The sequence below is a fragment of the Loxodonta africana genome, chromosome 3 (genome assembly GCF_030014295.1).
Source record: "Loxodonta africana isolate mLoxAfr1 chromosome 3, mLoxAfr1.hap2, whole genome shotgun sequence".
NCBI classification, from domain to species: Eukaryota; Metazoa; Chordata; class Mammalia; order Proboscidea; family Elephantidae; genus Loxodonta; species Loxodonta africana.
The window spans coordinates 60,628,468-60,644,602 of NC_087344.1; the positions used below are offsets into that span (position 1 = coordinate 60,628,468).

The 16,135-nt window shown below is 45.8% G+C and overlaps 1 protein-coding gene across 1 annotated transcript in view; it reads right to left on the reverse strand.

The window, feature by feature from the left end:
• The window catches only part of LOC100669207 (RH-like protein IC), a 50,549-nt gene that overhangs the window by 32,820 nt on the left and 1,594 nt on the right, over positions 1–16,135 (reverse strand). The window contains exons 2-3 of the mRNA XM_023554378.2: positions 7,055–7,241; positions 2,602–2,752 (exon numbers count right to left, since the gene is read on the reverse strand). Of these exons, the coding sequence (XP_023410146.1) occupies positions 2,602–2,752; positions 7,055–7,241 (338 nt within the window). The remainder of the gene's footprint in view (positions 1–2,601; positions 2,753–7,054; positions 7,242–16,135) is intronic.

Below are 16,135 nucleotides of genomic sequence, written 5' to 3' on the forward strand. Positions count from 1 at the left end.
TGGACCATGATAGAATGGGGAAAGTACAGACTTACTGGACCAGTTGACACTGGAGGACTCCCTGAGACTACTATCCTGAGATACTTTTTAAACATTGAATCAAAACTGTAAAACAATTTAGCAAAATAATTTGGCACACAAAATAAAGAATATCACCCGTGAGTATGGTTCTCCATTAAGGAAACATCTGTATGAGACCAAAAGGTCCACAGTTACTGTGAGGCAAAGATGAGAAGATAAGGGGGCAAGGAAACTAGGGTAATGGGAACAGAACAACCAGAATGGAATTAAAGAGAATGTAGACTCATGGTGGAAAATCTAAAAAAAAAAAATGATGTAAGTCAGAACAAGTCACTTCTCCGCTCAGAATCCTCCAGTGGCTCCTATCTCACTCCAAGTAAAAGTCAGCCTTCTTGCTATGACCTGCAGGACCTGTGTGATCTGCTCTTCCCTAACCTCCATGATTCACCTCCTACTCCCTTTGCTCCACTCCAGACACACTGTCCTCCTCTGTCTTTCTCAAACCTACCAGGTATACTTCCACCTCAAGGCCTCTGCACTGGCTATCCTGCTGCCTGGACCGCTCTTCCCCCCGGCAGCACTGTAACAAGGGGAGGGTGGAGGTAGCAGTCCACCCTGGATGCAGGCAATAAGGGGGTTGTCTGTAGGTTCCCATACAACGTCTCCACTGGGATGCCTGATACACATCTATCTCTAACCCTGACCTTAACCGTAACCCTACCACATTCAAATCTGATTTCTGGATTTTTCCTCCCAGATCTACTCTATGCCGGTGCTCCCCATCTTGGTAAACGGCACAGTCATCCACCCATTTCCTCAGGAGCCAAACCTTGGAGTCATCTTTGACGCCTCTTTTTTTCATAGCCCATGTGCAATCCATCAGCAATTCCTGTCAGTTCTGCCTTCAAAATGCAGCCAGAATCCAGCCACTTCCCACTACCTTCATGGCTGCCAAGCCTGGATGATTGCAGCAGTCTCCTCTCCGGTCTCCACCTGCTTTCACCCTTGTGCGCTTTAGTCTATTCTGAACCCAGCAGCCGGAGAGAATCTCTTAAAACGGATCATGGCTCTCTTCTGCTCAAAGCTCCCCAGTGCTCCTCAGATTTCTCAGAGTAAAATCTGAAGTCCTTATTATGGCACATCACAGGACACCAAAGAGGGCTTACATTTTTTAAAAACATTTATCATCTTGTTTAAGGTTCCTGCATAATGTAAACAGTTTGCACTCAACTACTAACCAAAAGGTTGGTACTGCGAACCCACCCAGCAGCATTGCTGAAGAAAGCCGTGGTAATCTGCTTCTGCGAAGACTGTTGTTGAATCTGTAGAGATTGTACAGCCAAGAAAACCCTAGAGAGAGCAGTTCTACTCTGTTAACACGTAGGGTTGCCATGAGTTAGAACTGATGAGAAAACTGGTTTTTATGTTGTTGTTGTTGGTATCATCTTGTTTAATTAATTCAGTTTTTCCAAAACCCCTATAAAGCAGTAACGTTATCTTCGTATTACGGATGAAGACACTAAAAGATGAAAACACAGATCAAGATAAAAAAAAAAAATTTATAGATCAAGATACTAAAGGTTAAATTGCCCAAATTCACATGTGGTTTATGGTAGAACTGGGATGCAAATTCCAGTCTTTGACTCCAAGTCCAGTGTTCTTTCTCCTAAACCATGCTGGGGCTCTGGGCTCTGACCTGGGTTCTTCTATCACCTTGCTGTGTGATTTGGGCAATCCCTTTCCCTCTCTGGGGATCAGCTTTCTCCCCTGTGAGATGAGGATGTCAACCATGTGATCACTCAGTGTCAGGGCCAGGGAAGGGGAGCTGGGAAGGTCATTTGGCCTAGTCTCACCTTCATAGGGAATCCTTGTATAGTAGGAAGGATTAATGTACTTGGCTGCTAACTGAAAGGTTGGCAGTTTGAGTCCACCCAGTAGCACCTCGGAAGAAAGGCCTAGAGATCCACATGCAAAAAATTAGCCACTGAAAACCCTATGGAGTCACTGAACAATTTGTGTTGATATTGTTGAATGGGAACCTAAACTGATGTATAAACCTTCACTGAAAACACAGTAACATATTAGGAAAAAAAAAAGAAAACTATATGGAGCACAGTTCTATTCTGACACACATAGGGTCTCCATAAATTGGAATCTACTTGACAGTGGCTAGTTACTGGTTTTCACTCTCACAAGTGGCTCTAAACTTAAGACTTGACAATTTCTCCTAATGAGATCACATGTACAGTTACTGACGCACTGACTAGCTTGAAAGAAGACAGTGGTCAGACAACTAGGTAGCTCTGATGCCTTTAGGGCCATGGGAGTTAATTATCTTTTTATACATTTCATAATTATCTTGTGAATAGCACAATTCTATATTATCGTGTCTTGAATGTTAAGAGCATCATTTTGCTGTGTTTAAACATTTTGCATAGACTACATTTTATAACCTCATTTGGGACTGTTTTAATTTTTTTTACAATCCCAGAAGCTGCCCAAAATGGAGGTGGTGGCCCCCTCCTTTCCCCCTCCTCACCCTTCCTCCTAAGGTCCCCCCCCATTGGCGCCATGACTTACACTGAAGACTTTTTTGCTGGTCATATACACGACACTGAAGGCCGTCACCTCCACCAGTGCCATCATCATCAGCTGCACCAAGTTGGTCTTCCCCAGGACAGCACTTGCTGAGATCAGCACAGACATGGCACTCATGGTGGCCACCTGAATACTGGTGGAGAGAGAGAGACAAGGTGACGAAGAAGGAAGGATGTCTTCTCATTCGTTCATTCAACAAACATTTGTTGAATCCCTACTCTGTGCATGGCACTGCTCCAGGCACTGGGGACACATTAGGAGATTTCCACCCACGTGGGGGCTGATACTGCAGTCTGGAGTTTCTTTCGTTCCCTTCCCCGTCAGGGTGGCAGCTACACTCTGAGTAATTGATCTGAACACATTCACACTGAAGATTCACTGAGCTTCTCATACAAGGTGTCAGGGTGAGTTAAGGAAGGTGATCGTTCACGCAGAGCCCGCTCTGAGATCTAGCAATGGGGACTCTGCCACGGATTCTTCTCTTTTGCTGTCATCACTCACAGGTGCTCAATAGAGGGCGCTCTTCACCTGCTGGCCTACCCACCATTTAGTCCCTGCCAGCCTCATCTGTGGCCATTGTGTCTCCTCTCCCTATCCACGGTGGTGGAAGGAGGCTGAGCTTTTTCCACGTGAGTAGCTATTTATATAACCTCCCTGAACCTGTTTCTCCATCTGTAAAATAAGTATGACCATAATACTTATAATAGTACTTATCTCATGGCGGTGGTGTGGAAATTAGAAGAAACATTGGTACATGTATATCTAGCATCATGACTGGCACAAAGAACTAACTCATGAACTATTTATGAATAAACACTGGTATTACTACTACTATTACCTAAATACTTCCTGGGTGGTTCAAATAGTTAAGCACTTAGCTCCTAACTGAAAGGTTGGCAGTTTGAACCCACTCAGAGACATCTCAGAAGAAAGGCCTGGCAATCTGCTTCTGAAAGGTCACAACTATGAAAACCCTATGTATTGCAATTCTACTCTACAACACATGGGGTCATCATAAGTTGGAATTAACTCGATGACAACTGGGACTGGTATTACTGAGTCCTTCCTTCCCTGACAAATGAGCATATTCAGCCCAGGGGATCAGGAGGAGAAAACAATTTCATCTTCAAGGTGCTTATGATCCAGCTGGAGAGACAAGGCTGACACGCCACAAGCCTGTCAGCTAAGGGTATCCATGAATGATAGCAGCTTGCTAGGGGGGTTCGCTGGAGGGAGAGAGTGATGTGGACTGGACTCATGGTCGGGGGGCTTCCTGGGGGAGGTGGCACAGAATCGGACAATCCATGGTGATTAAACCAACCCACTCTCCCCTGGGGCACCTTCCTCTGAGGCCCCCTACTCCCCCTGGGAAAATGAGGATTCTTCAACCACCACTACAACAATGGGGATTTATTGAGCATCATGTATAACAGGCTTGCACCTACATCGCTTATTTAAATGTTAACCCTCTAAGGGACCCTCTGTAAAACAGTGCCAGGGGTTCCTTTCAGTACCCCTGTTTTACAGAAGAGCGCATTGAGACTAGAAGGGATTGCTTTCATGGCAATGGCCACACAGCTAGTTGATGGCAAACAGGAAGCTCAAGCCCAGTTGACCTGGATCCAGAGCTGAAGACTCCCCAGTGTTTGCTACCGAAGCAAATGTCCTGCTCAGAGCTCAGGGACTTCAGAGGGAAGGACAGAGGAGGGCGAAGGACAGCTGAAGGGGTCTTACAAGGACCAGGAATTATTTAGAGCAAGGGGCCACTCAATGCTTCATCATGGCTCGAAGTGTTACGCCTGTCCAGTGAGCACTCATTTACTTGAAAAGGTACCATTGGAAAGGGCGTGTGCCAGTGGTGGCATTTGAGACCTCAGGGGCCAGGAGGGGAGATGTTGAGACAGTGAACCACGGTGGTTAGGAGTGCAGTCTCAGGGCCAGACTGCCTGGGCTAGAATCCTGACTCAGCTGCTTCTTGGATGCGTGTCCTTGGGCAAATTACTTAGCCACTCTGTGCCTCAATGTCCTTGTCTACAAGGAGGAGACAACATCTATGGAGCTGTTGTGAGGGTGAAATGAGTTAGTCTACATAAAGAACAATAAGAAGGTTGGTTACTGCTATTATCTTCTGAAGGGAGCCCTCTTGGACCTTTCAAAATACAGCGTTTAAAAAAAAAAATCACACCATTGAGTGGTTCCTTTTATTCTCCTTTTTGTTCCAAGAACCATTTACTAAGTCATTAAAAACAAAGGAGGACAAAGATGAATAAGACAGGGCCCTGCCCTGAAGGAACTGACTGTCCCTGACTCAAGGCAGAACCAATTCAGTGCCAAGTCAGGCGGCACAGGAGTGGTGTGGCCCTGTCCCCGGAGGCAGGCCTGGACACCGCCCATCAACCCCACCCTGGCAGGAACCCAGTCAGGAAGGAGCCCATTGTTCAGTCTATGAAGCCAGTCCCAGAGGGAGTCACAGCCGGGAGGATCCCAGTGGTCAGAGACAGGGTCAGGGGAGCTGACTTGGGCTCGAAAGGCCCTTTTTTGGTCGTGTTGAATTAAGAGCAAACAGGTGGGGACTTCAGGAGGGGACAGTCAGATGGGAAGCAGCTTGAGACACCCTTGCTTGTTAAGACTACTGGAGTCTCTGGGTATTGTGAATGGTGAAATGCTCAACTGCTAACCAAAAGGTTGACAGTTTGAACCCATGCAGAGGTGCCTCAGAAGAAAGGCCTGATGATCTAGTTCTGGAAGGTCACAGCCACTGAAAACCCTAGGGAGCGGAGTTCCACTCTGACACACGTGGGGTCTCCATGAGTCTGAAGTGACTCAACAAGTCCTTTGGTTTGGTTTATTGAGACGACTAAGTCTTCTGGTTCTTCAGCAGGAGGTTGAAGGCTTATGTGACCTTCCTTCTGAGCCAGGGTGGCAGGAATGCCCAGCTAGGCTATCACCATGGTCAGAATTCCCCCAGAGCTGATGCTCTTTGTCACTTCCTCGGGGTTACTCAAGTTATCCCGTCCCCCTGGGTATAGCCCTGAAATCTTTAGAAAGAAAAAATGTGGAGTGTTTATTTTCAGGGACTTAGGGAAACTGGCTAGAATGTGTTTAGCATCACAACCCTGGAGTGGGCAGGGAAGGCTGCAGGGTAGGTAAAAGCTCAGAAGCCATTTCCAACACTTAGCTGGGTGACCCTAGGTAAGTGCCTTACTGTCTCTGAGCCTCCGTTTCTTATCTGTTTACCAGGTTATGCCCCTACCTGGGTATATGTTTGTAAAGTGCCTGGCTCATGGAGAGACGTTCAGCAGCAGGGCCCAGAGGTTGGCAGGGTCTCAGAGGAGAGCGTGGGGTGACCTTGAGAAGGGACAGGGTCCCTAAAATGCCAAAGATGGGATTTACTATCATCTGAGCAGATTCAGAGATTCAGAGTTGGATAAAACCAAGAAAACAATTTTTAAGGAAAAGTTTTACTGAGCTTTGCAACCCTGGTGGTGTAGTGGTTAAGAGCTATAGCTGCTAACCAAAAGGTCGGCAGTTCGAATCTACCAGGCGCTCCTTGGAAACTCTATGGGGCAGTTCTACTCTGTCCTATAGCGTCGCTATGAGTCAGAATTGACTCGATGGCAATGGGTGTGGTTTTGGTTTTTTCTTTTAAGTGCTGGTGCCTTTTAAAAAAAGTGCAACTTGATGGATTTTTATACATATCCCTCCAGAAGCCCTGGTGCCATAGTGGTTAAGAGTTTGGCTGCTAACCCAAAGGTCAGCAGTTTGAATCCACTGGGTGCTCCTTGGAAACTCTATGGGGCAGTTCCACTCTGTCCTATAGGGTCACTATGAGTCGGAACGGACTCCAAGGCAATGGGTTTGTGTTTGGTGTAACCACTGCTAGGTTAAGATAGAGAATATTTACTGTATCCCATAAGGTTCCTTTGCGTACCTTTCTCGTCAATAACTACCCCCTTCCCCAGGTGACCACTATTCTGACTTCTAGCACCAGGAGTTAGTATAAATGCATATAAATGGATCAGAGTGAATTTAAAGAAAGTAAAGGAATGGATATTTCTTCTTTTCAAGAGACTCTCTCTCTGGGTGTGACATTTCTATTTCTTTTTATCTAATCTTGCTCTCTTGATTTTTCCATGAACCTGTATTGATTGTGTAACTTTACGAAATCATAATTGATAAAAAAGAAAGGAAGAATTCAGGGAGGGCTGTAGGTTGGGCCCCCAGTGAGGCCACAGAAGTAGGGTTGCCAGATAAAATACAGGATGCCCAGTCAAATTTGAATTTCAGATCAACAACAAATACTTTTTTAGTATAAGTAAGTCCCAAATAATGTATGGCATTGGTGCTAGAAGGAGAGGGGGACATCCCAACTCTTCTAGAACCCACCCTCTCAGGCCTCACATCCTCAAGAACCCAAAAGCTGCCATCTGGTTACCTGGACAGTTCGATGACTATCTCACCGTTGTAATCATCCTTCAGGAAGCCGTTCAGCAGGACTGCCCATTGCACCCCAACAGCCAGAATGAAGAGGTCGAAGGCTATACTGCTCCAGCTGTGTTTGGGAAAAGACGAGGCAAGGAAGCCCAAGCCAAGGGCCGCCATGACGGTAACATCCTGGAAGACTGCACAGGGAGAAGTCGAGAAGGAGGAGGAGGAGGAGGAAACAGACAGGATGGAAGGTTATGTGAAATTAGAGTTTTTACATGTCCTTGGTCAAGTGACTTCACCTCTTTGAGCCTCAGTTTCCTCATCTGAATAATGAAGGTGATAATATACGCATACCTGCAAGGTTGAGGAAACCTTGGTGTAGTGGTTAAGAGCTATGGCTGCTAACCGAAAGGTCTGCAGTTCGAATCCACTAGCGCTCCTTGGAAACTCTATGGGACAGTTCTCTTCTGTCCTGTAGGGTCACTATGAGTCGGAATGGACTCGATGGCAATGGGTTTGGTTTTTTTGGTTTCACAGGGTTGAGGTAAAGATGAAACGAGCTAATGCTGGTTAATGAATTAAGGCAAGGTCTGGCCCACAGTGAGTGCTCAGTAAATGTAGCAATTGTTCTTATTTTTAAATGTAGTGACGTCATCTAGGGTAAAAGAGCCCTGGTGGCGTAATGATTAAGTGCTCGAATATTAACCGAAGGTTGGTGGTAAGAACCCACCCAGAGGCTCCAGGGTAGAAAGACCTGGCAACCTGCTCTCATGCAGATTAAAAAAACAAAAAACAAACCCACTGCCCTTAGGTTGCTTCTGACTCAAGATTACGGCCTGGAAAACCCTATGGGGCAGTTCTATTTTGTCACATGGGGTCACTATGAGTCAGAATTGACTAGACAGCACCTGACAAAGAATTGGGACCAGTGCTTGGCACATAACTGACACTTAGTAAAAGTAAGTATGGTTGTTATTATTGATCAGGTTCAACTCCCCAATCATAAAAAATCATACACATGAGAAAATAAAACCAGAGAAGCCAAGTGACTTGGCACAGGCCACACAGGGAGGAGGGAGCAGAGGCAGGCCCATAGCCTCTACGGGCAAGAACCAAAGTATCTTCATAGAAAATGGCTCTCTCCCTTTGCCACTTGCTGTGAGGGACCAGGTGGGCCAGTAGAAAGCACAGGGCCCTTTGGGTGGCCCTTACATTTCCTGGCTTCAGAATCTGAGCAGGGGCTGCTGCGGCAGGTGAGTGGAAGCACGGTAAGAGGCTTACCTTGTGCAGGGAGGGCCCAGCAAGGAAAAGGGTGGAGGTTTTGACTGAATTAATTCCAGTTTTAAAAAATGGGGTTGAGAACTAGACAGGCCTGGATTTAAATCAGGGTTCTGACACTTTCTATATGTGTGGTCTTGATCTAGTTATTCAACCTCTGTGAGCTTTTTAGTAACAGCCTACATTTGTTAAGTGTTTACCATGTGCCAGCACGGTTTTAATGGTTTTATACAGACTATCTCTTTTAGTTCTCACAACAACCCTTTGAGGTGGTGCTGTTAGTATCACCATTTTACAGGCATGAAAACCGAGGTGCAGAGAAGTTAAGTAACTTGCCCCAGGCTAGTAAAACCGTGATTTAAACCTAGACAGTCTGTTCTGGAGGCTGTGCCTTTACCCACCGTGCTATCTGCCCCTCTTAGTTTTCTTGTCTGTTAAATAGGAAAAATAAGTCTCTTAGAGGCTTGCCAGAATCAAATGGTGTAATGCATGTAATTGCTCAGAATAGTAAATAAACACCAGCTATTTTCGCACATGTATAAATGCCTGGGGAAAGGTCTTTAAGTCTTCTTTTTTTTTCCCTTCAGTGGATATTGTCCCTGGGTTTGGGAGGTTTTTTACTTTCTTTATATTTTCAGTGCTTACATTTTCTATAATCAGCATGCAGAAAAGCATGTTAAAAAAGAAAAAATCATGGGCTTTAGTTCAGACAGTTATTTTTTATACGAAAATTTGGTAGATATTTATTTTATGTATTCATATAAGAGTTAAATTTTTGTTAGAATGCATCTCTTTTTTTTTTTTTCTTCATTGTGGTAAATATGTAGGCAACAAAATATTTGCCGTTTCAACCATCTTCACAGGTACAGTTCAGTGATATTATATATGTTTATCATGTTTAACCGTCATCATTAACCATTCCCGAATTTTTCCATCACCCTTACCAGAAGCTCAGTGTCCCCTGAGCGCCGGCAGACAGTTCTGTTTTGATCCCAGCTCTATCATTTCTCATTAGGTTGAACCATATTAAATTGTCAACACTTGACCGTTTTGACCTATAACAATGGCAATTCCTATGTTTCATCCTCATAGCTGTGTGGCCTTGTAGGTTGCTTACTTTTCCCATTGGCTAAATAAGGACAATTATACCCACCTCGAAGGGTGTGTGAGAGCTGAAGGAAATAATAGTTTGTTCACATGCTTGGTACAGTGCCTGGCACCTGGAGAACGCTCAGTAAATGGTAGCTATTCATCATCATTGCCATGATGGCAATCACAGCGGCGAGAACTCACTTGCCACTGGCCTCCAGTCCTGGTTCTGATAAAGATGAGGAAGCTCTCTTTACTGGAATTCTCCAAAGTCTCAGAAACCTCCTTAGATCTCAGAGTCCATTTCAATTCACTTTCATTAAAAAATAGGCATCCCTAAAGCCTGGCACACAGGGTTTGGGTGGGTGTTGATGTTACCAAATCAATCTGACAGTTGCTCTAGGATGTAGAAGGCCCCTGAGACCTCTGTGAGCCTAGGGATTTAAGGAGTGGGCTTAAGGAGATCAACTACTTGCACCCTCTCCGCTTACATGGAGAAGGGGAGAAGGGGGGTACAGAGAATGTTTTGGTCTCCTGCTTGCATTCTTTTAAGAATGGGGTTGGGGATAGGTGGACAGGGCACATTTGTATAAGAGTTTCTCTTGGGATGGCTCAAATTCCTTCAGGAGTGAAGCAGGAAACTATGTATGTGAAGGGTCAACGTCTATTTGGGAGTGATGAGGCCTGTGGCTAATTGCAGACTGCACCCCCCACCAAGTGCTTTAGATATTCATATTCAATCTTTTATTAAACACTGTGCTGTTGAATAAAACATGTCTGCCATTTTGTAGCCACACTATCCACATAGGGTCTAGACTTACTGAAGAGTTCATGTATAGGGAGGCCCCTTGATGGTACCCTTCACTTTCCTCCAATTTTACTGAAGGGAATCAGAGAGAACCAGTGACTTCCTTAAGGCCACACAGCATGTCAGCGGCAGAGCCAAGCTCTGAACTCCTGGTACAGGGCTTTACTGACAGGCCGGGCTGTCTCTCACTCTTGTTCTCTCTGAGGGACCTTAGGCAAGTCCTTAGCCCTCTCTGGGCCTCAGTTTCCCCATCCGTAACACCTGGGAGTTGCACTTGATACTCTAAGGCCCTTATAGCCCTGGCATATTCTGCGGAGGGAATTAGTGAGAAGGCAGGGAGAGGAGGGCACCAGGATAGGGCAGAAGTGGGCCCTGAGGATCCAGAAGTCAGAGAATCAAGGGCAAAGGCTTCATCAGGCACAGCAGCCACCCTGCTTCCAGGTACAAGAGCTTGAGGCCTCCATCCTGGAGGTTCTAACTGTCCCCAAGGGAAGAGCCATGCTTCGGCCAGCAGGATGAAATTAGAGCATCAGTTAACTAGAAGCTGTTGACAGAGCCCACTACTCACAAACTGGTTAAAAAATAACATTCGATTTCAGGACCTTTTGCCTCACCCCTGTATCCTCTTCCTCTCATTTCTTCTCTCAGTCTTCTGGCATTCTAGGCCCACAGCCACCCCTCCGCATCTCACTACCTGGCCCCTACTTCAGGGCTGGTTCCCAGATCAGGGTGTCCCATTAGTGTCAGCCTCCACCTCTTGGAGTCTGCTCTGCACCCCACGTCTGATAAGCTAGTGGGCTATAAGGTGTTCGGGATGATAAGGAATGGGTGTGCTACTGAGAGTTTTACTGTCTAAGGCCTTCAAGAGAAGTTTGTGAAGGCCCATGACTTGGAGACAAAAAGTCTAACCTTAGAGTCCACCAGTATGAAATGAGGCAATAATTAACCACCATTGTAATGGCAGTCCTTCCCATATGTTACTTTCTGCATCCCAGGCACTGTGCTAAGCGCCTTACAGCGTTAACCAACAACAACCTCATATGGTAAAAAAAAAACTCTCGTGCCATTGAGTCGACTGCAGCTCATAGCAACCCTATAGGACAGAATAGAGCTGCCCCATAGGGTTTCCAAGGAGCGCCTGGTGGATTCGAACTGCCGACCGTCTGGCTAGCAGGCGAACTCTTAACCACTATGCCACCAGGGTTTCCTCTCATACAGAAGATACTATTTATTATTCTCACTTTACACAAGGGAGAGGGAGGCACAGGGAGGTGCCATAATTAGCCCAGGTCACACAGCTAGTTTATGGTGCTGGGAAGATTTGAACCCTGACCTTATGGGTTTAACCACTACAGCATCCTACTGCTCCATATAGCACATACAGTGTAATGGTTAAGAGTGGGGGCATCTGAGGTAGATGGTCAGGGTTCAGAGTCTGGCTCCACCTCTGTGTCCCAAATTCCTAATTGGTAGAATGGGAAGAAGCAATGGCACGTGCTTGGAGGATGGCTGTGAGTACTGAGCTCACTAGGCCAGTGTCGGGGCACAGTGAGTGTTAGTAACTATTATCCCGTGCCTGCCCTTATTAGCTGTGTGACCTTAGGCAGGACCATTCCCTCTCTGGGCCGTCTACTTGTAAACAGTCCATTTGTATAATTTTAGTGCCAGCCTTCTGAGTCCATCCACATGGACAGCTGCTTCCTCCAGCTTGGATGCCATGTGATTATGGCTCTGTGCTCCCACTCACCACTGCCCTTCTCTCTGGCCTGCAGATACCTCAACACCAACAGCTTCTGGTTCTCAGGCTCTGGGCTTGACCTTCTCACCAGGGACTAATAAGAATTCTGCAGCCCCAGGCTGGAGTCATGTATTGAGCCCCACTCTGCCTCACTGTCTCCACAGCTTCCAACTCTTACCCTCCACTCACACAGCAGCCTGGGAAGAGAATAAGAGACTTTCCAAAGAGACCCCCTCAAGGTTGAAATGTGGAAGGTGCCAGGGTTGGGGGCATTTACATGTCACTGGGAAAGCCCCTCTTGCCTTTAATTGCCCTTCTCCCTGCCTCTGAGGAGTAAAGGGGCACTGGGTGGTATCTACAGCAATAGATAACTGAAACACCCTGTTTCCCCTAAGCATTTCACAGGCATCTCAACCCCAAGCCCAGAATGAATATATGTATCATTGTTCACTTACCCTCCCCCCTCAACCTGCCCGTTCTCTTGTGTCTCCCATCTCAGCAATAGCCACAGGGCCCAGGTGGTTCCCCAATTTAGCAGTCCTAGGGCAGGTTCTGTGTGGTAAATTTTTACAGTAATGGCCCCCAGTGAATCATGCCTTCTGGTATAGACCCCTTCCCACCTGGGTTTGGCCTTGTGATTTTCTTTGGGACATTAGTTAACATGGTACAAGCAGAGGCTTGACAAGACCCTGCACATTGGGCCTTGCCTTCTCTTAATGCTGGGGACTTTTCTGATGCCATGTGAAGAAGTCTGGGCTAGCCTGATGGAATCCCATGGGCTAGCTGCCAACCAGCACCAACTGCCAAACATGTGAATGAGGCATCTAAGACCATTCCATCCCCAATGAATCTCCAGCTGCAGATGTATGAGGGGCCTAGGTGAAACCAACAGAAGAACCGCCTAGCCGAGCCCAGCCCAAGTTACTGAACCACAGAATCGTGATCATAAGCAAATTAAATGGTTGCTGTTTTAAGCCACTAAGTTTTGGGGTGGCTCGTTATGCAGCAATAGATAACTGAAACACCCGGCTTCCACTAAGCATTTCACAGGTACCTCAACCTCAAGCCCAGAATGAATGTATATATCATTGTTCACTTACCGCCCCCCGACCAACCTGCCCCTTCTCTTGTGTCTCCCATTTCAGCAATAGCCACCTCATCTACCAAATCACACAAGCTGTCCTCAATTTCTCCTTCTTTTTCACCAAGTACAGCTAATTTGAGCTCCTAAATATTTCTTGAACTGTCTTCTTGCTTCTCCTCCACTGCCCCTGCCTGTTTGGCCTGATTGCAGGTCAGCCAGACCAGTGGTCATCAGAGAGGGAACACATCTCAGAAGATGCTTATGACAATCCACAGGGGGTTCTGGAAGAAAGTATTAGCCCAAGTCTAGTTTTATTTATTTTTACCTAAAATAAATAAATAAGAAATTAGAGCTAAATAGTAATAAAGGCTATTATTCCTTATCAGGATTTATATGTTAATTCTTTTAAATCATTTCAATCATTTATGAAATAAGTACTATTATCATCTCACGGAGGTTGAAACTGGGACAGAGAGAAGTAGAGTAATTTGCCCAAGGTCTCACTGCTAATAAGAGAAAGAAGCAACATTTGAATCAGACAGTCTAGCCCGCAGTCCTAAAACTTTAGCTGCATCAGAACCACCTGCAGGGTTTGTTAAAACACAGGTTGCTGGGCCCCATTCTTAGAGTTTCTGAATCAGTGGGTCTGGACTGGGGCCCGAGAATCTGTATTCTCTACTAAATTCCCAGGAGATTCTGAGGCTGTTCATAGCGGACCACACTTTGAGAATCACTGATCTAGGCTATTCTGCTTATAAAGGTGTTTGGTGAAGTTTGCAACTCTGCAAGTGTCAATATTCAGACTGACCCTGGAGCCTTCTCCCACTTGCTCAAGTTACCAGACAGCCTCGAGTCTCCTAGCTTTGGAAAGTGTCCTGAGGGAGTGCAGGGCCACCAGGAAGTGGCTGACAGGTTCTTCTCCATATTCATCATATTGCAACTAATGGCAGTTAATTTTTTCAACTCATTAATATAGAAAATTTCAAACACACACAAAAGCAGAAAGAATAGCATGGTGAAATCTCATAGCCTTCTCCCAGCTCTGACGACCATAACCTGGGGCCAATCTTGTTTTTATTATCCTTCTCCCCTTTTTTCTGGGATTTTCTGGCATAAAGCAAATCCCAGACATCATGCCATTTCAGATCGCTCTCTAACAGATAGGTCCTTTAGGACCCCACACAAAATTAATAACAATTCTTGTATATCATATAATACTCACTCTACGTTTAGATTTACCTGATAGTCTTAAAAATCCCTTTTTAGAAATGGCTGGTTTGAGTAATTTATTGGATTAGATAAGGTGGACTGACAGATTAAGTTACCTAGTTTTAATTAAACTCACCTTCACAAAATGGACCGATGACTTAACTCCTGCCAAACACACACACACACACACACACACACACACACAGTCCTGACAACAATGGCTTTTGCTGTGCTCTCCCTCTGGAGGGCTTTCTTTTTTCACCTGGTTAAGTCAGGTTTTTTTTAACTCCTACTAAGCCTCCAAGGCCCAGTTGGGCAGTCATCTCCCTCCAGAAGCCTCCCCTGACCCCACCATCTCCCCCCGCCCTCCCCTCCCTGGTTGTGAGCACTCCTGTGTATTTCCATACAAAGAGTCTGAGGGCATTTTACACTTAGAGCAGCGAACAGTAGGGGTGAAGAGCACAAGACCTGGAGCCAGTCGACAGGGTTGGAATAGTGACTTCTACCCTTACTGGTTATACTGCCTTGAACAGGTGAGTCGGCCCCACGGTAAAGCCTAATGGTTAAGTCCTTGGAAACTAAAGCAGATTGCCTAAATTTAAATCTGCTGTGCTAGTGTTAGCTGAGTGACCGTGGGCAGATTATTTCACTTCCGTGTGCCTAGTTTCCTCATCTGAAAAACAGAGATCATAACACTACCTAGCTCATGGGGTTGTTGTGAGGATTCAATGCAAAGCATTTAGAACAGTGTCTGGTACATAGTAGACCAGTCACCATGGAATTGACTCCTGCTCATGGCAACCCCATGTGTGTCAGAATAGAACTGTGCTCCATAACATTTTAAGTGGCTGATTTATTAGATCACCAGGCCTTTCTTCTGAGGCACCTCCGGGTGGGCTTGAACAGCCAACCTTTCGGTTAGCAGCTGAGCGTATTAACTGTTTGCCCCACCCAGGGACTCTGGTATGTAGTAAGTGCTCAGTAAATGTCAGCTCTACTCAGTCCATGTCTGACTCCTGCACTGAATGTTAATACATGGTTGAATGAATGAATGCGCTGAATTATATTGTATTGGATTGAAAAGACTTAAACTGAAATGAATTAAAACTGTGCCCAGGGCTTGCTTGTCTAGCACTGAGGGCCCCTTTCTGGTCCAGTCCATTAAGTGGGATAGGGGATTCCCACCCTGAGTCATCTTGTTCTTCTACTTTCCCCAGTCGTGGGTCCTGGAGTGCCTTCTGTTTGCTTTCAGTTAAATAGTCAGTTAACGTCACTTAGGAACAAGCAAGCACTCAATGGGTTCAAGCTTCAGCTTTGTCTCAGGAATGTTGCTCAAGGAGGTCTGTCCACTTTGGTAAACAATCAGTCAGCCCACTGAGATGCTTGAAAGTCATCTCAGCTTAAAAAAAAAAGGCAAAGCCATACCACTGTGGACATCTGTCTTGTTTACAGTTGTTCTCATCACAGTCTGAAGAATATTTTTAGCTTCATATAAAAGAACAACCATTCTACACCCCCCTCCCTTAAGGCATACCTTATGGCTTCTCCGGAGTTGGAGACAGAATGTGGGCTTCCCAGCCCCTAAGTGAGAAGAAGACTGAGGTGGGAGGCGAGAAGGAGAGGTAGGAGGGCAAGACTAAAGAGGGCAGTACAAAAATGAGCAAGAGAGACTGAAAACAAAAAACCCTCATGACGATAGCATGAAAACTCTTGCTGCTAAGGAGAGAGAAGTAGGGGAGAAGCAGGGAAGCAAAAATTATCAAGACAATTTGACAGATGGAATTCTACAACCTAGAAAAGGAGGCCTCTCACTCTGCCCTGACAAATCAACGGAGGCTTTACGGAAGAGGTGATGCCTGGGCTGCTTCTAAAAAAAGAGCCT